Source organism: Pongo pygmaeus, chromosome 11 (genome assembly GCF_028885625.2).
Source record: "Pongo pygmaeus isolate AG05252 chromosome 11, NHGRI_mPonPyg2-v2.0_pri, whole genome shotgun sequence".
Classification (NCBI taxonomy): Eukaryota; Metazoa; Chordata; class Mammalia; order Primates; family Hominidae; genus Pongo; species Pongo pygmaeus.
In genome coordinates this window covers 51,239,818-51,265,679 of record NC_072384.2, presented here as the reverse complement: position 1 = coordinate 51,265,679, position 25,862 = coordinate 51,239,818, and the positions used below count along the sequence as shown (strand labels likewise).

At 35.9% G+C, this 25,862-nt stretch overlaps 1 protein-coding gene across 4 annotated transcripts in view; it reads left to right on the top strand.

Annotated features, from left to right (window-relative positions):
• The window catches only part of ARL5A (ADP ribosylation factor like GTPase 5A), a 31,933-nt gene extending 6,533 nt beyond the window's left edge, over positions 1 to 25,400 (top strand). For 2 of the 4 annotated variants that reach the window (XM_063647470.1, XM_063647471.1), the window contains exons 2-7: positions 4,554 to 4,586; positions 6,892 to 6,952; positions 7,775 to 7,922; positions 9,660 to 9,743; positions 15,122 to 15,273; positions 18,752 to 25,400. In XM_063647470.1, coding sequence (XP_063503540.1) covers positions 4,554 to 4,586; positions 6,892 to 6,952; positions 7,775 to 7,922; positions 9,660 to 9,743; positions 15,122 to 15,273; positions 18,752 to 18,800 — 527 coding nt within the window. In that variant the 3' untranslated portion in view covers positions 18,801 to 25,400. The remainder of the gene's footprint in view (positions 1 to 4,553; positions 4,587 to 6,891; positions 6,953 to 7,774; positions 7,923 to 9,659; positions 9,744 to 15,121; positions 15,274 to 18,751) is intronic. The other 2 variants (XM_054478081.2, XM_063647472.1) reach the window with 1 other exon arrangement.
• The last annotated feature ends 462 nt before the right edge of the window (positions 25,401 to 25,862 follow it).

Below are 25,862 nucleotides of genomic sequence, written 5' to 3'. Positions count from 1 at the left end.
TAGCTGGGCGTGGTGGTGCGCACCTGTAGTTCCAGCTACTTGGGAGGCTGAGGCAGGAGAATCCCTTGAACCTGGGAGGCAGAGGTTGCAGTGAGCCAAGATCATGCCATTGCACTCCAGCCTGGGCGACGGGGCGAGACTCCATCTCTAAATAAATAAATAAATATAAATTCAAAAATTAGCTGGGCATACAGCGAGACTCCGTCTCAAAAAAAAAAAAAAAAAAAATAGCCGGGCATGGTGGCACCTGCCTGTAGTCCCAGCTGCTTGAGAGGCTGAGGCAGGAGGAGAATCGTTTGAACCTGGGAGGTGGAGGTTTCATTGAGCCAAGGTCACACCACTGCACTCTAGCTTGGGCAACAGCGAGACTGCATCTCAAAAAAGTCATTGGTGCTTTATTGTGAAAATACAAAAAAACTCAAACAGAGCTACGTCTTGGGAGGGAGCAACTAGAACTTGGTAATGAATGTAGTTTGTAGGTGTTTGGGTGGAGTAAGGAGGTAAAGATCCTCTGGATCATGGATTCTTCATTGTACTGGCCCTCCAGAGATCTCAGACTACATGTGGTTTTTTTGGATATTTTCCAGGTTCTGCTTATGTTTGATTGGAGTTTCTTTACTCCTTTTTGTTTTTCAAGTATTTTAACCATTTGGTAAGAATATGATATGTTCAAATATATTAGTTTGGTTTCCCTTGATTGACTTTAGAAATCTGCTTAGGTCTTAAGAGTTTGGGGGCATGGTTGCATATTTATGCATTTGTAAGTATATAGGAATTCATTGAAATAGGTAGGAATGAATGAATAGGAATTCATTTTAAAATAGGTAGGCAGAAGAGTAAGATTGTAGTGTGGAGAGTGGTGTGAGCAAAGTTAAATGATTGGAAAGTTTATGACACGTTCTAGAGACTGAGTAGAGCAGCTTTTCTAAGTTTTAGTACGTAGGTCAAGAAGAGTTAGGGGAAGATTTGGGCTAAGGCTTAGCTGGCTTTGTCACACTCATCCTTTTTCATCATGTTTATCCAATGATCTTACCTGGATTTACTTATTCACTTTCAGGTGCAGCCAGAAGGTTATGGGTCCTCGAAAGCTTCAGACCTTGGCTAATTTCTCTCCTCTTGTTCATAGCCATTTTACCTTTCATCTTTCCTTCTACCCTAACAATAACCTAACCTTTCACCTACTAGGACTTCCAGACATTCCTAACCTTGTAGGGCAGGACTGGATTTCTTTCCCTGCCCAAATTCCATGGCTAGCCACTTCATTTCTTTCTTATCACCGTCTCTGACACACTTTTCTCTATTAACATTTTCCACCATGCCAGACATGTGGATTCTGTGTTTTGTTTTGTTTGTTTTGTTTTTTTTGAGACAGGGCCTCACTCTGTTGCCCAGGCTGGATTGCAGTGACACAATCTTGGCTCACTGCAACCTCTGCCTCCCAGGTAGCTGGGACCACAAGTGTGTGCCACCACACCCAGCTAATTTTTGAATTTTTAGTAGAGACGGGGTTTCACCATGTTGGCCAAGCTTCTCATGCCTCAGCCTCCCAAGTAGCTGGGACCACAAGTGTGTGCCACCACACCCAGCTAATTTTTGAATTTTTAGTAGAGACGGGGTTTCACCATGTTGGCCAAGCTGGTCTTGGACTCCTGACCTCAAGTGATCCACCCACCTCAGCCCCCCTAAGTGCTGGGATTACAGGCGTGAGCCACTGTGCCTGGCCCAGACATGTGGATTCCTACCCTGTATCATCTACTATACCTTCTCTCTCCAGTGTGCTTTCTTTATTTCTAGGCACTGTTAAAGAAAGATTTAAAGCAGTTTAAATCCTAATCCACCACAGGATAGGTTATCTAATTTCAGCTTATTGATACTCTAGTTCATTCCATACAGTGGTTGTAAAAGATGATGCATCTTGAAACTGTTAACCTTTTCCTTTCCTCAGTAGGCAACTAACTTGTGTTATAAGATGAAATCCTGGAATGAGTAATTTCTGCCATCTGCTTTATCTTAGACTTGTCTGTGTGTTATTGCACATGGTTTTGTTCAGAGCAATTTTACCTTGGTGATCATGTTCAGCTAGTGGCCAGGTATGATAAATAATTTTACCTCCACCTCCCAGGTTCAAGCAATTCGTCTACCTTAGCCTCCCAAGTAGCTGGGACTATAGGCTCACGCCACCATGCCAGGCTAATTTTTTTGTATTTTTAGTAGAGATGGGGTTTCACCATCTTGGCCAGGCTAGTCTTCAACTCCTGACTTTGTGATCCACCTGCCTCGGCCTCCCAAAGTGCTGGGATTACAGGTATGAGCCACCATGCCCAGCCTGAGTCTTTTTTTTTTTTTTTTTTTCCAGTAGTTTTTGCCTAGCTAGTTTTTCCTAACAGAACTGTTAGAAAAGCACCAGGTTTGGAATTAGGACATAATAACCAAGTCCTAGGGACATGGCTGAAGTAAGGAGACCACTTAAAAAAATACCTGTACTAAAGCCAGATGAGGTTTTACTTTAAAGCTATCATTTTAGGAGGCTATATAGTTTTTCCACTGATATGTCCTACTATTATTCAATCTATTCTTTGAAACTCAGAAGTTCTTTGGAAACAAATTTTTAAATGATTCTTCATATTTCACTTAACAACAGAAAGATAGCACTCATTTTAGATACCTTTTACCTTATGACCAAGATGATACGAGGTGGCTCATCTCCCACTTTAAAGTCAAGTTCATCTTCAGAGTTTAAAAGATTTGCCACCATTCGGTGGCAATATTCAAAATGGTGTACCTCAGGCTCTGAAAGCAATTATAAAAGAACCGTAGCAAACTATTTTGAAAAAATGGTAACATGGTTGGAATAAGTGTTTAACCTCCTTAGCTGATTAAGGAACTTGTAAGAAACTAAGAGAGTACTGTTTTTCACTTCGTTGTCTCTGTGTACATTATTTATAAATATACACATTTTTTAGTCATTCTTTATTGTTATATATTATAGATTCTTGCCTGTATTTTTGTTTCCTTTTGGACTTTTCCTGCTAATTTTGTACTGTTTTTAGGTTACTGTTTCTTTCATTGGTCAGAGTAATTGTATTTTCTTCCTGAGTATTGAGAAGCTCAACTAAATTCTGGCCTGTAGCTAATACATTGGGGGAATGGGGTGGAGGCGGGGGCGGGATATATTCCCGGAACTTAAAAATAAGTTGACATTTTGAGAATGCTGGGATTAAAAATCAGTATTCACCTGGGAAGCTAAAAACTGTTATCCAAGTCAGAGATCAGAGTATAGCCTGATAATGAATTCTAGTTGTGTTAAAAATGTTTATGAGTGCATGTATTAATAAAACTGAAGAGGAATTATGTTATCAGAAAATGAATGCTTAATTTTGGGACATAGAAAAATGGAGTTAGGCAGAATTGCCATGCTATTTAAAAACTTTCTAGGTGCAAAGGTACTTTGTCCCAAGGACTTGATTACCTGGCCCTCATGCAGGCATGGCCTTGCTCTAAAGATGAATTCAGACCAGGTACAGTGGCTTGCACCTCTAATCTTAGCACTTTTTGAGGCTGAGGCGGGAGGATTGCTTGAGCCCAGGAGTTTGAGACCGGCCTGGGCAACATAGGGACACCCCATCTCTACAAAAGAAACAAAATATCCAGGTGTGGTGGTGCACACCTGTGGTCCCAGCTACTCAGGAGGCTGAGGTGGGTGGATCGCTCGAGCCTGGGAGGTTGAGGCAACAGTGAGCCGTGATTGTGATACTGCAATCCAGCCTGGGCAGCAAGAGTGAGACCTTGTCTCAAAAAAAAAAAAAAAAAGGATTCACATCCGTCATTGCAGCCTGTAACACTCCTTGTGGTTGGGATTCCATGCTCCCCAAGTAATCATCTGATTTTAATTCAGCCACCGTGTAACATTTCCTCAGGGATAGACTTCTTACTTGTCATTCATTTTTCAACATTTGGTCTTATTTTATGTTACTCATTTGCTGTTCTTATTTATGTCTTAGTCATTTCCATGAATTGCTCTCTCTGAGTCCTGTCTATTCTAGGATAGTAGCAGAATTGTTTGTGGATCTGGGAGACTAAAGGCCACAGACGGAGTTTCGCTCTTGTTGCCCAGGCTGGAGTGTAATGGCATGATCTTGGCTCACTGCAACTCTCCACCTCCTGGGTTCAAGCGATTCTTCTGCCTCAGCCTCCCAAGTAGCTGGGATTACAGGTATGTGCCACCACGCCCGGCTAGTTTTGTATTTTTAGTAGAGATGGAGTTTCACCATGTTGGTCACGTTGGTCTTGAACTCCTGACCTCAGGTGATCCACCCGACGGCCTCAGCCTCCCAAAGTGCTGGGATTATAGGCATGAGCCACCACACCTGGCCTGGGCCCTAGGTCTTTAAAAAGATTCTTAATAACTCATAAAAGGGGCAGGTGGTCATGTCACTTAAGGACCCTAGTGGTTCTAAGCTGCCTACTCTTTCTTACAAAGAAATAGATGACTGGATAAAATAGATTGTATTAAAATGTTTTATTTACTTGATCTTCCTATTTTTGTGTAATAGGAGGTGCCTATAGATCATTAGGAATTTCCTCTGGTAAGTGGCAATTATTTGGAAAACATCTACCATTTGAATTATAAAGATCTTACTCTGAGGCGTTATAATCCTCAACATTTATTACTTATAGAATGAATATTAATTCAACATTTATCGAGTACCTACTTTATGCCAGGAATAGTTGTAGTCACTAGAATGTAAAGATGATTAATATGTATTCTGTACAGTTGAAGATGCCTCATTAAGCAGAGATTAGTGCACATGTAAATAATTAGGATAAGTGCTAGAGTAGAGGTAGTGTGGGAAAGCAGGAGAAAGTGATTTTACGTGGAAAGCTAGACCTTAAAGGATTGGTGTAATTCCCTAAATGGAGAATTAGGATAATTCTGGCATTTGGTGATACCACGAGTAGCTGTAGAGAAATGTTTGCTGTGAACATATGTGCAGCTTGTGTAGGGAGAGTGACTTGAACTTTAGTTATAGATGCCCTTCAACTTATGATGTAGTTATGTGCCAATAAACTTGTTATAAGTTGAAAGTAACTTAAGTCAAAACACGTTTATTACACCTAACCTACTGAACATCATAGCTTAGCCTAGCCTACCTTAAATGTGCTCAATACACAGACATTAGCCTCCAGTTGGGCAAAACCATTTGATAGCACAGTATATACTATTATGCAGTATTGGTTGTTTACCCTCGTTATTGAGTGGCCGACTGGGAGCTGCAGCTCACTGCTACTTCCCAGTGTCTTGAGAGTGTCGTACTAGATATCACTAGCCTTGGAAAAGATCAAAATTCAAAATTTGAAGTACGGTTTCTAGTAAATTTTTATCTTTTTCTGGGCTAGCAAAACAGGTTAAGAACTCTCTTCTCTTCAGTGCTAGGCACTGCTGTGTGCTATTTTAATTGTTAAACAACCCTGAGTGATAGATAGTATTTCCCCTGTCTTACAATGAAGAAACTTAAGGTCAGAGAAATAATAAAAGTCATTTGCTCAAGGTCATATAATACCATTAATATCTCCTTCAATTATCTGTTTCTATGTAATAAGCTATTCTTTAATTTTATGACTTAAAGCAATGATGTATTATTTTTCATGTTTCTTATGCACCGACTAAGCTCAGCTAGGAAGTTCTACCTTGGGGAGTCTCCTTTGGTTGCAGTCAGATAGCAGCTAAAATTAGAGTACTCTGTAGGTTCAACCAGGCTGCATGTCCAAGATGGCTTCTTTATTTGTCTGTCTGTCATCTCAGCTAGAGTGGCTAGAAGAGATAGGGGCTGACTGGTCATCCCTTTCAACAGGGTCTCACCACATGATCAACTTGGGCTTACTCATTAAATGGCACAGCAGTCTTGGGCTTGCTGTATAGTATCTGACTTACCCCAGGAGGACTTGTCCAAGACAGCCAGGCAGCAACTGCAATGTTTCTGATGATTTAAGCTCAGAAATCACGTCTGGTCATTTCTGCTGCGTCTGTGGGTTAAAAGTAACTCACAGGGCCAGCCCAGATTCAAGAGGAGGCAGCTACATAAGGGCATGACTATCCAGAGGCCATCTTGGACACTGGCTTCTTCCACATGCTGTGCTGTCTTTGGGAATTGCTTTCAGACAGGCTGGAAATAGATGGGTCTTACAAATGCCTGACTGAAATGTGAAGAGGGTGCAAGAAAACATCTGGGGAACGTAAATGTCTGAAAGAAGACTCAAGGAAGAGGAGTCATTGAAAAAAAATGAATGACTAGAGACAGGAAGAAAACTTGGAGAAAGTGGTGCCACAGAAGCCAAACGGAGGGAGGGAGTCACTGCCACCATAGCCATAGGTTCTTAGATTTGTTTTTCATGTTACAGTGGCCCTGTGGTTTTAAGGTACTCATAATTTACAATTACCCATTTAAAAAACTGTCCTTTTTCCTTCCCATTCACTCCACTTCACATACGCGCACCCAGTTGATGCTTTAAGTTCCAGTTAGAACCTCATTGATGTAATCCAATGTGAAACATTTATACTTTAAGTCATTTGTAAATTGTGATTATGTTTGGTCTACTTTACTGAGAGTAGGCTTGCCTAGGAATAGAGGAAATGTAGTGCTATGGCTTCCTACAGAGGTGGTTGGAAAGATGAGAGTTGTCTCTAGAATAATGGCGATGGGGAAGGTGAGTATAATGGCACACTTCTGCTGTTCTTGCTAGGATGTTCTTTTGACTTCTGAGAAAGTATAAAGTGCCATGCACTGAATTATGCCATAGATAGAAGGGTGAAATACAGAGTATATTTTTTTCTATAATTAATCTTTTTTTTCCTTTTTTGAAAAAAAATCACTGGTGTTTTCTCTATTTCAGAGCACAAAGTTATCATTGTTGGGCTGGATAATGCAGGGAAAACTACCATTCTTTACCAATTGTAAGTATTAACTATCTTAAAAATTATTTTATTTCTAGTTACTTTTTTGGCCTGGGTGATAGTCGATCAATGAATGCAGTAAGAAATTACATGAAACCTAAGTTACCCTGTAGGAAAGCAGGTTGACTATAAACCTGGAGCCAGATCTCAGCAATAGTTAGTAGAAAGCAAGAAATTTGTATGATATTGAGCATATAGTTGGCATTGAGTTGTCCACTTGTTTTGTGCTAAAGCTCTTTTGTTTATTGAAAGTAGAAAAATATGGCCGGGTGTGGTGGCTCATGCCTTTATCCCAACACTTTGGGTGGCAGAGGTGGGAGGATCGCTTAAAGCCAGGACTTTGAGAAACCGCTTGGGCCACATAGTGAGATGCCATCTCTTTATAAGATACATATGTATATATATATATTTTAAAATTAGCTGGACATAGTGGTGCACACCTGTAGTTCCAGCTACTCAGGAGACTGAGGTGGGACGATTGCTTGATCCTATTCAGGAGGTCAAGGCTGCAGTGAACCTCATGCCACTGATTATGTATGATCACACCACTGCACTCTGGCCTGGGTAACATTTAAAAAAAGAAAGTAGAAAACTATAAAGTAGAAACCATAAAGTTTCCTGGAATGATCTAGTATATGCCAGATAGCCTACGACCTAGTTCCAGCCCTGTTTAAACCCTCACTCATGTTGTAAACTAGTGGGAAAAAGATATTTAGGTATAAATTATGAAAGGAGGTCATGCTGATTTGTCCTTGATTAAAAAATTGTTCAAGCAAGTTAGCTTCCTTGCTAATTGTAATGTATATAAACTTTTTTCCCCAGTTCTATGAATGAAGTTGTACATACATCTCCTACAATAGGAAGTAATGTAGAAGAGATAGTGGTTAATAATACACGTTTCCTAATGTGGGATATTGGTGGCCAAGAATCTCTTCGTTCTTCCTGGAACACTTACTATACTAACACAGAGGTAATGTTTCTTACAATATTTAAAATTCTATGAACAGAATGCTTGGAAAACATCTGGATTTGAGTCCTTATAGTTAATCTTTTTGAAATATCACAGTATGTTAATACATAGAGAGTTTAAGCAGAGTAAAATCTTTGATTTCCTATTCCAAGGTCATTGTTCAATATGTCCACTATCATTGAACCTCTATAGGGAGAATTGGTGGTTAATTATGTTCTGATTGTGTATTGATCCCAGAACTTGTCTTTAATAGTTTTTTTTTTAATGACTTCCATCTCATAGTTTATAATTTCATTTCTCTCTATTTATGTTTGACTGAGTTTAGCTCACCAAATGAGAGGGTTTTGGTGGTTTGAATCCTAGCCAGTTTTACTATTTTCTTTTACAAAACACAGTTGCACATTAAATAATTGTTTTTCTTTTGATTATAAGGCATTTTAGACATAATCATATCTTTTTATTTACACATTATTTCCCAAAGGAAATTTCAGACCTTTGACATTTGAGTGCTTCATTGCATAGACCTGTGAGTTAAAACACTGACCATTGTTTTTGTGGTGTTCATTATTATAAGTTAATAATGCATGGTTTATATGTATATAAAGCTGACTTTTAAGTCATTAGGAAACCATTAAGTGTATCTAACAACTTGATTTCCCAACACTGCATTAGGCATTTAATCATTTTTTTGTAAGGGAAGTTATGTATGATTATAAAGGTATATATGCTAGTGTATACATAATGCTATAGGTTTCAAATTCATGCCAACAGCCTGAAAATTAACAGTTTTATTAAAATACCTTGGAATAAAATGGGCCTTAACAGTGATAAAGCCACCTATCAGTAAGCTGTCAAGTGAGAGGAGAGGTAAAGTAGCAGTTCTCTCATACATCTGCCTTTTGGTTGATGAAGTCTGAAGAATTGAAAAGATCCAGAAAATCATAATAGTTTATTTAAAAATTAAGATCTAGGTCCAAAAAATAAATAGTGCATGTTACTAATAGGCAGTCAGAACCAACTTGGGCATCATAAATGCTATCATAAAGTGAGTAAGTTAAATCTCCGTCTGTTCCTGCTGATCTCTTGCTTTTGGGTGCTCACGGAGTTGAGGAAGAGGTGCGGTGGAGCTCAGTCCTGTACAGCAATCACAAGTCTTTCATTGCACCTTCTGATACCAGTCTCATCTTCAGTTTATGAAGGGGTCGTGCTTGCAGGTAGCAGGTGATACTTATGTAAGGAAGAGAGCTTGTTTTTAGATAGAGATTTATTCTTTCAGTTGGTTGATTTTTTTTTAAATTGATTTCTTTATCTTGTCACATTACTTTACTCCCATACCCATGCCCTTTTAGGTGTTCAGATTGATATTAATAAATAATATCTACTGGAAGTAATAAATTTAGGATCATATTGCATGTTTTTCTTGTTGATTTGTAGTGCAAATAGATGGATATAGGTCCATTAGCATTCAAGATACTAGTTTAGAAAACAGACATGCGTTATATATATATATTAGTTAGAATGTTAGTATCATATTCTCTTTTCTGTTAAAAATTAGTAAATATATTAAAATCGATCAGACCTTTTGGCTTCACAATGTATAGGTAGCTCTGATTTTCCAACAATACCGTAAGATTCCAATTTCTTGATATTAATAGCCTGTATGTCAAATAAACACATTATAAATTTTACAGATACCAAATTGTATAATCACTAATAATTTTTTTGTAATTATTTTAGTTTGTAATAGTTGTTGTGGACAGTACAGACAGAGAGAGGATTTCTGTAACTAGAGAAGAACTCTATAAAATGTTAGCGCATGAGGTAAGTAGTCTTTTTACATTAGATATGGGAAGGGTATGGGAATCGATATTTTGTTTTCTAGTTTCTCATGAGAGTGCTATCAATTTCAAATTTTTAAAAATAATTAGTTATTTGCTGGCCACGTTGCTCAATTACTTTGACATCTCCCAGTTTGGAAGTGTATCCAGAAGCAGCAGAAAGATTGTGGAGTAAGTTGCAGAACTTTATTTCACTTATCCTAGATACATTTGGTTTCACAATTTTCCTGGGCAAAAGTAATTTCTATAAGTGACTTTCATTTTGCGTTTTGAATAGATTAATTATACAGAGGATTATCATTGGAAATGAGATTTTGAAGTACCTGGGTGCTTAGCAATTCTTGATTGTTACTCAGCAGACTAATATTTAGATGTAATTGCTGTTAGGTTTCTCTGATATTGTCCCTTTGACTAAACAAAACTAGATGACTAGCCACATTTTCTTAGTCCTTGAAAAATACCTGCCGGGCACAGTGGCTCACTCCTGTAATCACAGCACTTTAGGAGACTGAGGTGGGGGGATCGCTTGAACCCAAGAGTTCAAGACCAGCTGAGCAACATGGCAAGACCCCGTCTCTACGAAAAATAAACAAAATTAGCCAGGTGTGGTGGCATGCACCTGTAGTCCCAGCTACTCGTGAGACTGAGGCGAGTAGATCGCTTGAGCCCAGGAGGTCAAGGCTACAGTGAGCTGTTCTTGCCACTGCACTTCAGCCTGAGTGACAGAGTGAGACCCTGTCTCAAAAAATAAAATTAAAAATAAGTAAGTAGAAATAAAAATAGATTTAAAAATTAAAATTTTTAAAATAGAAAAATATTACAGTAACATAAATTTAAAAAACTGAATAATATAGTCAACTTGATAACTATAACATTATAGTGTTTATATAGTATTTAGTAAAATTGATTATTTTTAGATATCTTATTGCAGATGCTACTTTCTCAACTCATTTATAGCTAGGAATAGAAAAGTTAATATTTAGATATATAGAGTTTTTTTATTTCAGTGGAATTTTTTGCAAAGCTTAGGAAAACAGGGATATCTTTGTAGTGAAGTTTTATGTTAATTTTATTATTGATTTGATGATTTGCTTTTGAGATTTGCGTTAAGAATTTTGTGTATTTCAGACAACCTTTCAGGGCTTTAGGGAACCTAACCTAGTAAAGTAGTTTTATAAATTGAGGTTCCTCATTTCCTTATGACCACCAAGATACACCTTTTCCTATTTTGGACTCTAATTCCGGCAGCTGTGTTTAAACCTCCTGGAGATTTACAGAAATACATCTTGCCATTCTCTGTTCATTTGCCAGATTCATTGCTAGTTGGGGTACAAGCAATAAGCCATAAAAGAGGCAGAAGATAAAGGTTGTTTTTTTTTTTTCTTTTCAAATTCCTATTTTGCAAAAATGCAGCATTTTTCAGTTTATTCCAAAGGGTGGTTTTATGAAGACTTTGGAAAAAGAAAAACTGATACAAATGTTATTTGTCTCTGGGCTATATCTTTTACTTTGTTAACAGGTAGTCTCCCTATCTGATTTTTACTCTAATTGGCCAATATGCAGCAGGATTGGTATATGAAGAGCCCAGTAGTAGGGTTCAAAGTCTTTGATTTTTACTAGCTGGGGGCATTAACTTACATAGGTCACTTAATGTTATCTGTTATGGGTGACTACACTGGGGCCCAGAAAGGTTATGTGACTTGACTAGCTTTTTAAGAGCCAGGTTTTGAACTTGAGTATTCTCATTCAGACTCTTTATTAGCAGAAGAAAAAAGAAGACATAAGTAGGGCCTAGTTGGAAAGTGAAAGGAGACTGAATGAGGAGATGACCAGAGAAGAAAGGAATTACAGATGAAGTTAGGAGTTTGAGCAAGCTACTCAGTAGGGTCAAGAAGAGCCAAACAGGCAGAGTTCTGGAGAGAGACAAATGGATCAACGAGTGAGAATGTGTGAGTGAAAAATAAATGTAGACATGATGTTAGTTGGATGTTTCTTACATACTACATAAATCAACGAAATCTTATTGTCATCACTGATAATGATTCTTTACATTATTACAAAATACAAAACTGTAAAAATTTTAAAATAATTTTCAAAGTTTTATCATAAATGAAGTGTACAACTTTAGAACTCATTAATTTTAAAATGGTTCCAAACACCAAAGTCTGAAATTTTATTCAGAATGACTCAACTTCTAGGAGTTACCTTCACAAATGAAGTTTTTTTGTTGTTGTTGTTGTTTTGTTTCAGAGTCTCACTCTGTTGCCCAGGCTGGAGTGCAGTGGCACCGTATTGGCTCACTGCAACCTCCATCTTCTGGGTTCAAGCAATTCTCCTGCCTCAGCCTCCCTAGTAGCTGAGATTACAGGCGCCCACCACCACGCCCAGCTAATTTTTTTATATTTTTAGTAGAGACGGGGTTTCACCATTTTGGCCAGGCTGGTCTCGAACTCCTGACTGCAGGTGATCTGCCCGCCTCAGCCTCCCAAAGTGCTGGGATTACAGGCGTGAGCACCCAGTCCCCAAATGAAGTTTTAAGAAACAAATTGGCAACTATATATGGTATATAGAAGATGCTAAGTAAATGTGTCTTGCAATTGCTGTTATTCATCTCCTTGATAAAACTAAAATATATCTTAGACTAGAAATTTGTAGCAGAAGTGGTTTTAAAGTGTTTGAAATGGTTTATGTACAAAAGATCACCATTGTTCACCTTATACTTTGACCTCTTGTTAAGTCACGTTGATGAACAGCCTTAATTTAATATATCTATTTTCTACTGTTCTAATATATACATATTTGGTTTTGAGGTTATATAATAAAAAGCAAATGAAGATTTTCTTCTCTTTCTAAATATTTAAAAATTGATAAAATAACTTCTTAAAAGTCAAGAACTCTAAATTAAAGTTTGAACCTTTGAGATCTAGAAAAACTGATTTAAGGTATTTGGATACCTTTTATTAAATGGCTTTATTTTTTGTATTTTTCAATTTTCAGTTCAGGGGCTTCTACAAATAATTTCATCATTAAGAGTGAATACAGATTACTTATAATAATATAAACCGTGTGTCCTAACTTGTGCCAAGTATTTGTCAGAAGGTTGTTCTTTCAACATGTCAACATTCGCAAACTTGACCTATATAAGACTTCAGCACACACTAGCAAGACGTACTGAAACTGAGAAGATAGGAAGATAGGAATTAAATCCCATGGAAAGTCCATCTACTTATTGACTCAGCCACATAACAACTATTGATAATGGTTTCTTTGTGTTTTTTTGATACAGAGTCTCACTCTGTTGCCCAGGCTGGAGTGCAGTGGCGCTATCTTTGCTCGCTGCAACCTCCGCCTCTTGGGTTCAAGGTATTCTCATCCCTCAGCTTCCTGAGTAGCTGAGAGTACAGGTGTGCACCACTACACCTTGCTGATTTTTATATTTTCAGTTGAAACGGGGTTTCGCCATGTTGGCCAGGCTAGTTTCAAACTCCTGGCTTCAAGAGATCCACCCACCTCAGCCTTCCAAAGTGCTGAGGTTACAGGTGTGAGCCACCATGCCCGGCTGATTAATGGTTTCATTTTCTGTTTAGGAGAAAAGAAAAAATATTTACTGTATATCCTTGATAATGACTATATGTATATAAGTTATACTTTATCTCTTCAAGTTTTTTGCCTTTGATATAGGCAGGTGAACTGAAATATAGGTGAAACTAGTTGAACATGAAATCTTAAAATTGCAAACATTGTAGCAGTATTCCTTTCTGACCATACTTATTCAGATAACTATATAAACTGTGGTAGCATTAATAGCTGCCATCCTGCAGAGGGCACTGTAATTAAAGTCAGTCTTGATTGTTATATAAAATATTTTACATTAACTCCTTTAACCAAATAAGAAATACAAATATACTACTAATGTTTTTATTTGCATCAGAAAGAATCATCAAAACTATATTCTAACAAAAGTCATTTTGTATCTGCTGAAGATTTTATTTATTCAAACACATACACACATTATTAAAACCAAAATATCTCAGTAAAATCCCTAAGAAGACAAATGCCATTCAACAGTTGTGAAAACTTGGCAAGTGTGGCACCAAAACCTTAATTTTATATCTCTTAATATATAACAGGCAGAATTTTATGAGGGTTTCACTTGCTAATTGAGTACATCCTTCATGGATTCTTGGCCCAGTATCCATGTAGGGAATTTAGGGTATTCATTAACACCCTTAAATTGTACATAAACTTTAAAAAATTTTGTGTATATGCATATGTGTGTTTTGGGGGGAAAGGTCTGTGATTTTGAACAGATTTTAAAGGAAGTCCCTGGCTTTAAAACTGGCAGGTAGAGAGGAGTGGGGCAGGAAGAGACTAAGAACCTTTGGCCTGTTTAGTGAGTAAAACATTATACCAGTTATTTGGAGTGTGCACAATTACATTTGGAAAAGGGTTAATGCAGTGGGTGTCTTGCTCAGATCAGATACTCAATAAAAGATATGAGGAACAAATTCAGAAAGCTTAAAGAACTTGCCTCTGAGTCATAGCATTGAAGGAATAGAACTTCTAATTGGGGAAACTTGATAAGTTTAATGCCACTCCAAGATGGCCGTATTACATATTTAAATCTAAGAAATCTTCATATGCAGTGACAGAAATTAGGGTGAATAGGATTGGTTTAGGATAGAACTTCAGCTGAGAATTAAGCCCTAAGCTTTTAAGGCATACATTGTAATGAATTCATTTATTTCCTATGCAGCTAGAAGGTACTAGCTGTGTACATTATTGGGAGATTTGCAATGTAGTCACTCATCGTTTTCTGTGGAACTTAATTCTCTTGTGGAATCCTGATTGGGAAAGGCTGGTTTAGGAGGTTGGAGGGAAGGAAATATATGCAAGAGAAATGATCTGAACAACATAGAGATGGCAGTCCCCAAAACTGTTTAGAGAGCAGTAGGATAGGTTGCTAATTACAGCAGAGTACTTATATAGGAGTGATGTGAGGTAAAGCAGAAAAGTATAGGCAAGATAAAATTTTGGAGAGCTCTCAAGTATTAGGCTAAAAGGTAGTTCTTAGCCATTTAAGCCTAATTTTGGATTTAGGGAGTGGGTGGTATATATACTGGGAAACATGACTGTTAAATACAGCACTTAGGACCATAAAAAATTGTAGTCTGAGACTATAAGAAATATGTAAACACATACAAGTATAAAAAATGTGTTATCAGCCTAGGCACTGAGATGCTTTTATGTCACATAGTTGAGAAATTCTTGTTTACTAAGATTGTGAAAAAGATTCTGTTAATTAAGTTGAAAAATATGTGGAAAATGTATTGGCCTTTACAGTTTTATTTGCTTTAATAGGACCTAAGAAAAGCTGGATTGCTGATTTTTGCTAATAAACAAGATGTTAAAGAATGCATGACTGTAGCAGAAATCTCCCAGTTTTTGAAGCTAACTTCTATTAAAGATCACCAGTGGCATATCCAGGCATGCTGTGCTCTAACTGGCGAGGGGTAAGACATCTTCCTCTTAGATGTTATCGAACATGTATTTTGCTTAGAAACATGTATATCTTCTTTAAACTCCTAAATATTTAAGGCTATTGTGTATAAAACATCGTAAGGGACAGACGTAAGCTGTAGTTCATGTCTGTAATCAGAGACTTTTTAGGGTGGTTCTGTAAATAGTAAAACAACATAAACATAATACACATAAACCTACTGAACATGTAAGCATGTAGCTGTTATAATTGCTATAGGAGCTCAGAGAAATGAGAGTATCAGTGAGAGCTGGAGAAGTTAGGAAATACATTTTACGATGATAGTGGAACTGAAGACCTGACACTTGCTGAGCAAGTCCTGTGTGTGGAGTTTTCCATATAGTGCTTCATTTAATCCCCATAACAGTCCTACAGAGTAATTGTTTTTAAGTGATATTTTATGCATAAAGAAGCTCAAATCAATCAAAGAGAATGCATGTCTGAGACTACTTTGGGGTTATTTACTGTTGGAACTGATGCACTTAAACAAAAGAAGGATTAGGAGAATTGGAGAGAGTATAGCAATGATGGTCCTTGGTTCTGGAATGATAGGTGTTGGAAAAGAAGTGTGTGCCTATAGTAGAAATTTGCCCTGTCTAGCACCCAGAGATGAAAGTATTTCAAGAAGGAAGTGGTGTGGTCAGCATTGTCAAATCTAAGGTCAAGGACCAGGAAGATGGAGAGGATGCCATTGAATTAACAACAAATGAGTACATTCAACCAGTTTGTCAGAACAAATTCTGTGCATTGGGAAAGTGGGCATGAGGTAAGTGTAGTTTAAAGAGGAGGTAGATTTTAGGAAGCAAAAATAGCTTTGTAAACTCTAGAGTGTGGCAAGAAGAGGAAGGAGAGATAAAATAGAGGAGGTTGGAAATAGGATAAAAAGCTAAAAGGAGGACCAAACTAAAGTACAATTTTTGTTGCTGTTTTTCCAAAATATGGTGGATCTGTATATATAGTCATGCACCCTATAATGATGTTTTGGTCAGTGATAGACCACATATATGACAGTGGTCCCGTAAAATTAAAATACTATATGTTTACAATAACCTGTTCTATTTTTAGATACGTTTCGGTACAAAAGTTCTTACTATTGGGTTGTGGTTACCTACAGAATTTAGTACAGTAACATGCTGTATAGGTGTGTAGCCTGGGAGCAACAGGCTGTATAGCACAGATCCTAGGTGCATACTAGGCTATACTATCTAGGTTTGTGTAAGTACACTCTATGATGTTCACACAATGATGAAATCACCTGACACATTTCTCAGAATGTATCCCTGTCATTAAATGATGCATGATTGCATTTAAAAGCAGAGAAAAAAAGAAATAAGCGATGAATTCTAAATAGAGGTCTTAAGTTTGGGGTTGAGGTTCTTGAGGTGTTAGGAAAGGACAAAAGCATGGGGTATAGATGAATTAGCTCAAGTGGGAGAAATTGTATTCCTTTCAAGACCACAATGAAGGGTGAACCAAATATAATGAATTATTGAAGCCAAATCTTAATAGAAGGCACTATTACTGACATTTGGAAGAGCATAAATAGAACCTTAAAAAAGGTTTTTTAATTAAAAAAAAACAACTGTTCATTAAAAAAAATCACAGATAATACCAATTATCCATGTATTCATTTAAGTAAAAATATGTTAAGTATTTCTTTGTCAAATAGTCTAACATACATATCTTTGTCAAGCAAAAGCATGGATTTATAATATTTGGCAATAAAGACAAGTCATCTAGGATTGACATAACATTTAATTTATATACTTTGATAATTGTATGGAAAATGTATCATTAGTATAGATATTAACTCAATTTCATTTTAAAAAGAGGTAAAGCAATTTTGTTTAAAAAATAGGAAAGTAATAGATGAGTTTGGTTTTGAGACAAATATTCTGTTTTTCTTTTATAGTTCAGCTACCTTGATCTAAATTATTGATTTTAGTATTGATTAGCGTTTTGATTCAGTGGATTGGAGATCACAAACTTCGGTGCATGGCTTCATTTGACTCTTTTCCCATTTGCTAACATTGCCCACCCTGGGTTTCCTCTGTAACATTGGAAGGATTCTGATCTCAGTGTTGTAAAGATTAAGAGAATGGATGTTAAGTCAGTTTCTAGTTTGCTATTAGGTAACTACTGTTCATTTATCAGTTTGGAGTTAAACAATCTCTTCATCTGTTATTTTTGTGTACTATTTCCTATCAGTAGTTTAAAAGTAACGAATCTATTTATTCCAAAACATCCATTTATTTACCTCATTGCCATCTTTTTTCTATTTGTGTCTTCTTTTACATTATTAGACTCATACTTAACAAAAATCTGAATTGAAAAATATTTAGTAATGTAAGATAGTTTTTTATGTCTGCAAAAGCTTGTCATAGATAATAGTTAATACTTATAACAGTTCTTCATTTTATTGTAACTTAATGTGTACAACCATTTCTCTCTTGTTCAACTTTTAGTTTCTTTTCCCACAGTGAACATCCTTTTCTATATTTTGGGTTATGTTCAATTACCAGTTGTTCAGTGATAACTGATGTTACTGATAAGAAATTTTATTGCCTTCAAAAGTTTTACATACTTACATTTTATAATATTTATGTAACATATTATGTGTATACTTTGTTTTAATAACTACAATATATATTTTGTTGACTATCCTGCCATTTTTCATTTATATCATGAGCATTTTATCCTATTATAAAATGGTTTTATTTCCTCCATTTCCTGGTGATAAGAATTATGAAATCATTTTTTAAAGGAAAATTTTAAATATTTCATCATACAAATATCTTGTAATTTATTTTTTTCTGTATTTCTAGACAAAAATTATTTTCCTATTAAAAGTACTTTAATGAACAGTTTTGTATGTAAGTCTATGTTTATGTCTGATTTTCTTTTTTAGGATACATTTCTAGAAGTAGAAAAAAGGATGCAGAGTATTGATATTTTACATATTTTTGATACGTATTGCCAGATATATTTTTGACATATGTTGTTTTCTGTGGGCACTCATTGTATAATTATAAAGCTTTTTAAAAGTGTCAGACAGCGTTCTGGGCACTAGAGATATAACCGAACCAAAAGAACACAGATGTATTAGCTGGGCGTGGTGGCACACGCCTGTAGTCCCTGCTACTGGGGAAGCTGAGGTGGGGAGATCGCTTGAGCCCAGGAGGTCACGGCTGCCATTGATTGTGCCATTGCACTCCAGCCTGGGTGATAAAGTGAGACCCTGTCTAAAAAAGAGGAAAGACAAAAAAAGCACAGATATATTGTGTATGAGAATATGGCTTCACTGCAGCAGCCCAAGCACTGAATATTATTGATTTTTAAATCTTTGTTATTTAGCTAAATGAAAAATACTGTCTTTTAGTTTGCTATTCATAGTTTGCTGTTCATAGCTTCTTAGTTCAGAATTTCATCAAATGATTTTGTTTTCTTTATAGATTGTGCCAAGGACTTGAATGGATGATGTCACGACTTAAGATTAGATGATCTCTACTGACCTCTTCTCATAGATTTTGTATAAATGAAGTGCTGGACTTTACCTGAAAGCTGCAAAAATTAATGGTTTAGATATATTTATAATAAACTGATTTAAACTTTTTCTATAAGAAGAAAAATTAAGACCACTTATTTGAAAACAAAGATGAAGTCTTACCTTCCAGTTTGCTTTCTCATTAGTTTTTTCCAAAGTAAGTTATTAAAGCTGTGATTGACATTTTTCTCATAATGAATCCTCTCAGGACATTGTGTAGCCTATGGTAAGTACAAAGGGAGAGGAAGACATTTTGAATTTTAAGAGCTTTATTATCAGTTTTACCCTCCCTAGTTGAATGTTATTTTCTTCTTGTTCCATTAAGTCAAAATACAAATCAGCACAGATATTCAAATGTTTCCAATATTTTAAAATGTAATGTTACTTATGAAAAGTATTTTGCTTAAGGTTGTGTGTGTGTTGTGTATATACCTCAAGTTCAAGTTAATGGCATTGATTTATGTTCCAGACAAAAATAACACAAATAATAATATCCTTCGTTATAACCATAATGAGATAAGTATTGGCATTGGTGTTCAGTGCCATTTTATACTTTCTCTCTATGTTCTCTGTATTGTACTAACCAACCTCCCAAATCACTGAGCTGCTCCTTTAAAAAAAAAAAAAAAAAAAGGAAAAGGAAAAAGCATGACATTGTGTATCGATTTTTTGTTGTTGACCAGAATCACACACATGGAAACATGTAATTCAACAGAGTGGGATACCTATCAGATTCTTGGCTTAGTATTACTAATGGGCAGGATTGTACAGTGAGCAACTATCAGATTATTCCTTTCAGTGGTTCTTATGGCATTTAAATTACTGAATAAATTACTAATCCATTAATCAGTGAATCAAATTATGATTAAAATTATCAAATGAATGCTCAGCATTAATTGAAAACTGTTTTGTGAAACATGTCTACCCAGAAAAGTAGCATTCTATAAATACTATTAAACAACTTAGCTATGTTATTTTTAAGTATTAAATTATATGTCAAGCAGTTAAAGTGAATTTCAGAGTAAAAGTAAGGCATGTTTCTGAGCAACATTGATAATTTCTTAATTTGCAAATTTCTTCTTATTTTGGTACTTGGAATATAGTGTGAGATTTTTTATTTCTAAATTTTGTTGTATCTTCTATTACATAAATGCATTGACAATTATAAAATGCAAGTGTTTTTTGAATGATTTTAATAATTTGGCTTAAAAATTGATTGATACAATGTGTTATTTGTACTAAGAAGTAACTTGACCCAAAACACCTTTTATGTTTGCTTAGGGTATATTTTTTCAATGTCTGAAAGTCAAAGGTATTCCTGTCACAACTGTAAACAAACTTATCCTAAATGTGTTAAAACATATTCTTGGGTACTCTATTTATGTATCTTTCATGCCTTGAAAATCTGAAGGTTAATCCAAACTCACATGTTTTCGCATATTTGAGAAAAAAAAAACTACCTTCAATATCAGCCCTTTAAATTTCATGAAGATTTTGGTGAGGAATAATAGTATATACTTTAAGTATTGACAAAACTTTGAAAGTTTCTTTCTTTAAAATGGGAAACACTCAATATCTAAATCCAGGTCAGGCACGGGAGATCAGTATTTAACATTGGATGTTCTGTGTTTTATATTTATAATGTTCAAAATGCAAGCATAACATTTAATATTTGTCCACATGGTTTTACAAAAGTAAATCTTAAATTACTAAGCTTTTCCCATATGTTCTCATACTTTCTCAAATCACTATAAAGAATTACTTGTTATCTATTAAAAATCCCCTTTACCCAAATCTGTATTATGGTTTCGCCAGACAAATATTATGTGATGTAGCCCAGAAAATCCACACCTTTTGTCCTTTTTATTTTTTAATTTGAATAATCATGTGCTTAGTCCCTTGGATTACTGCCACATCAGTTTAACACGATATTAGCACATTCCCTTATCATCAAGGTGTTGGCTCAGATTTATTCTTAATTGGATGTTTAAAGCATGCACTACCTTGTTACAGTTGGTTTAGTGTAGTGGATTATTGACATGACATCATGAGAAGATGTGTAATTTTATACCACATTTATAAAACATGATTTTGTTTTCTACCCTTCAAGGTAACCATTAAAAATAAGGTGGTACTTGTGTACTTGTACATAAAACCAAAATTATAGTTGGGAAAAAAATAAATTTATATATGAAAATGTCAAAATCATTTTAACAGTATTATTTTCAAATAAGATGGAGAAGCTGGTGAAAAGTCATATTGGCAATTTGTATGTAGTTTAAGTGGAATTAAGCAGAGGGAGATGCTTTTGGGTTTTTAATATGCCACTTCTGAGTGAAAACATCTCATGGAGTCATTGTGTTCAGCTTTGAGAAGAACAAAGATTCATACTTCTGTACATGTGGCTGGATTTAAATATCCTGTTTTTGATACTAATTTTGAAAGTCATGTAACTTTTGATATCTGGGCAAAAGTAACCATATGCTATAAGCATTTGAATATGTTTAATTTTGTCATAATAGCATCTGTAAAAGTACATCTTACACATTATATAGAGGGTTCTTGTTTGAAATTTTCAGTTCTCTTTATCTTCCCAGTACATCTTGGTCCTCATAATGGGCAAAGGATACAACGAAGGCAGGTGGCTTAGGGGTTATAGTGGGGAAGTGGATAGGGGATTCATTTTCTTATATGACATTTTGCCTTAAGAATATAAAATTGCTTTAGCACTGATGGCTGGCATTTTTAATATAGGTAGTGAAAGTGACTTTAGAAGCATGGGATGAAATAGAGGGAAGAAGAGTTTTTATTTTCTGGCCTTTAAAAAGTGCCTAGTAGGTCATTTGAGACCCAGAGAAGTGCACAGAGCTTGAGCAAAGGCATGAAGTCCCTGATACTCTTTTCCTTTTTGTCTCAGCATATAGTATTAAGATGCCTAGAAATAGGACTCTATTGTCCCCCCTTGTATAGGCACTTTACATTTCTTGCTGTCACTACAGCAACGACATACAGTACAGACAACCTCCAAATCTGTTTATATTAGTGTAAATAGAAAAACTATAGACAACTTTCTAGTTTTCTCTGGAGGCATTTTTGGGAATGTACGTGTAATAGGCTCTGCTTTGTATACAGGAGATAATACCACATCATCAGTTATCTCCAAACTCCAGTCTTCTCTCAACTGCCCAGTTGTATCTTGCCATCAATCCCTTTTTCGAGGCTGGGTAGAGACAAGTTTCTGCTTGTAACTTGGACCTCTCCCACTCTCCAAATGTAATCTGGACCTCCTTGCTTTCAAGGTCAGCTTCCCCATAGCTCAGGTATCCCTTGCTCTCCTGTATCTTCATTTACTATTAGTGAAGAGATCTCTGTCCTGGAGGTTATTCTAAACTTTCTTTGTAACTGTTGTTATAGACAATGGTTTCCAAACCAGTAGTTTCTATGTAGCTTTTCTAGTTCCTTGCTATCTTCTCACCACTGGCTTGAGGTAGTGATTTGGACTTTGCTCATTAGAGAGCATTATCAGAGATGTGGAGTCCATCAGAAGACCAGCTTGCAGTGTGTGTAGCATATAGATGCCAATATTAGAATTCTTTAAATTATATTTAACATTTTCATGCTTCTTAATTTAACTTCACATGTTGGGAAGTAGATTCAGAAAGATAGGAGAAATACCCAGACTCTGCCACTTCCATGAGCTACTGGTTAGGCATGGGCAGGAATAAGTTTTATGTGTATTATCTTCCCACTACCAAGAATGGTTATGTTTCACAGAATACCAGTTCAGTTTGAGTTGGAAAAAGATGCCAAATCAAATTTATATGTAGTCTATAACCTAAGGGCATTCTTGAAACTATTTCCCACATCCCATTTTTATTTCATGTTTACTTACAAAACAGAGATAAACATTAGATGTCTAAAGGAGTTAGTAATGAAAAGCCTATCCTTAAAAAATAAACCTGTTGAAATGGGCTTTAAAGACATCAAAATAATCACTTGTCATGCATTGACTGTAAATGTAGATAGAGAAATATGTCTTTAAAGCTCCACTTACACAAAAATACAACTTGTATATCATGCTCCCTCAAAGAATATATGATAGATTATTTTAAGACCATGATAATAGAGTAAAAAGGAAAGAAAGCCAGAAATTAGAATTTGGATACTAAAAAGTAACTTTCTAGTTAACCCTAAAGTCCTGTCAAATTGTGAAGAAATGTTCCAGGATACACTTGGATTAGTTATGCAGTATTTCTTATCAATGTCTAGCCCTTGTGTATTGTTCTGAAAATTAAACTTTAAATCTTTATGCTGTTGCCTGCTAGATATCCCGTTCTTTGGTAAAAAATTCCTATAGTCTGTACTCAAGAAGTGCCTAAAAATGGATTTGTGTTGATTTTAAGCCCATCTAATAAATTATATGTATTTTCTATGGTATCGTATGGCTTGTCTTAACTGATGACACAGCCTAGAGGGTTTCTGTCACAATTTGTGCTTTATTTGAATACAAAGTCTTTTTTTTTTTTTTTTTAAGACAGAGTCTCACTGTCATCCAGGCTGGAGTGCAGTGGCGAGATCTCGGCTCACTGCAACCTCTGCCTCCTGGGTTCACGCCATTGTCCTGCCTCAGCCTCCCAAGTAGCTGGGACTGCAGGCGCCTGCCACTATGCCCAGCTAATTTTTTGTATTTTTAGTAGAGACGGGGTTTCACCGTGTTAGCCAGGATGGTCTCAATCTCCTGACCTCGTAATCCACCCGCCTCGGCCTCCTAAAGTGCTGAGATTACAGGTGTGAGCCACCGTGCCTGGCCTAAATAAAAAGTCTTGAAATGGAAGATACTTACCTAATCCTCAACAAACCATGATGTAATGAAGCACGAGTCACACCATTTTGTCTCTTTCCTAATACAAATAGGTCCCTGGCATTAGTTCATGCCATGACTAGAAAACTGAACCCTACTACTGTTTTTTAAAACAGTTTTAACAGAAAATTAAGCTGTATGTTTGAAATCATAAGTAAAAGTTTGTTGCTTGCATAGTAGCCTCTTGATTCTCGTAGTGGTAATTTTGTGTCATATCATTTAGATGTTGAGCCATTTCATTTGTGCATGTGTATATGTGCCCAAATTCCTCCTCTTTGTTTAGATTCTGCTTACAAATCAAACTAATAGAATCTGAATACATTTATCATATATTCTTCCAGGGTTTTTCTTAACTGACTATAGAGAGTGGCTGTAAGTTCTGGGGCAAAGCTTGATTGTATTTTCAGTGATGTGTAGTTACATTGTTTCATGTTAAAATCATCGTGCATGGAAAGTGAAATATGCGTATGATTTTAAATTATTGTAATATGTACTATACCCTTCCCCTAAACTTCTTTCATTAATGATACACAGAATTCCTCTATTTTTGCTTGAAAATAGTCCTTTAGATTGGAGTAGCCTTTTCTTACATCCCTCTATGGTTCCATGAGATGAGGTGATACCTGCAAAGCACTTTTAAAGATATTTTTTTAGGCTAATGTCCAAGATACAGCATTGAGGAGGCAGCTATGTCTAATGAGGGCTCTCTTGGTTTCTAGAAATGAGAGAAATGTATACTAATCATTTTAATTTGTACTTAAAATACATTTTACTAATCATATTGATTTTAAATATGACAAATTCTTGTAGTAGATATTAATCTTTCTTGTTTATCATATTGTCCTAGAGAAGCCTAGGTAAAAATGGATTCCACCTAGTCTGTTTGTATAAGACCTTCCCCCCTCCCCTCTCCATCCCTGCCAATTGGGCTCTATGCATATTGACAAGCAAATGAGAAAACCTTAGGTTTCTTGTATTTGAATTTCCAAAACAATAAAAGGTTTTGACTCAAGATTTCCATTCAAGAAGAGGCAGAAATTTTGTCTCATCTTTTTATCATTTTGTGAACTTGTGTTTCTCTGTATGCTAAGAAAATTTTACACACAAGGAATGTTTGAAAAAGTGAGAATTTTAGAGTGCTTGGGTGGTTTTTATTTGGTCAGTGCTGATGTGTTAGGTGTTTAGGGAAATAATGCTTCAGGACTTTTTTGACAACACAGCTTCATGAATGACTGGGGGATATTTATGTTTGTGCTCAGAAAAGGGAGGGAGTGGGCAGGTTGGAGTGGGGACCTTTCCATTGAAAGCAGTGCAGTCAGCTGTTTTGTAGATGCTTTTTTTCATTATGCTTGTAACAATGTTCTTGTGTCCATAATTGACTGAAATGTCAAGCTCCAGGAATGCAAGGCGTTTATCAGGTGACCAGAAGTAGAACCTTGTTGATTATGAAATGGAAGAATAATGTCAAGGTAGTTGGGGTAAAATGACAAATAAGATTTTACTGGTGAATTTCCATGCTTAATATGTACATTAACCTCTTTTTAAGTTGCATGTTAATCTGGTATAACGTATTGTGTCTGGTTTATGCTTTGAGTAAAAAGGAAAAAAAAAGACTTGAGTTACAATTGTTACTCTATTATGTACTATTACATATACCTTTCCTTTTAGAAAGGGTTAATTATAATTACTATTCACACCTCTGTGTTGTCAGTGTTTTTATTCTGGTTTATTCTCTAAACGTGCAGATTCAGTGTTGGAAAGACTGGGATCCACATGGTAATTGAAAAGGTATGACAGCTGCATTGTACGAATGACAGAAAGATTGTCCTGATCTTCTCTAGGAAACTTTTCTGGCACTTGGTCAATTTATAGAGAGCTCTCTATCTTGTATTTCTGAATGTTAGAATTGGAAATGAGCTGACAAATAATGATCAGTTTGCATAGTTGATTTCTTTTAAAATCTGAGAAAAGTTCAGTCATTTAAAATGAATATTATTAAAGTGAACATTCATGAGCATAGTTGATAGTAAACAGAAGAAAAAAGGGAAAAAAGCAGCGAGAGAGGAGTCAGCCCCAGTGACATGCTGACTTGAATGTTGTGTTTCTCCCCTCTGCTAAAATGTAAGCCCCAGGATGGCAATTATATCTCTCTGTGCTG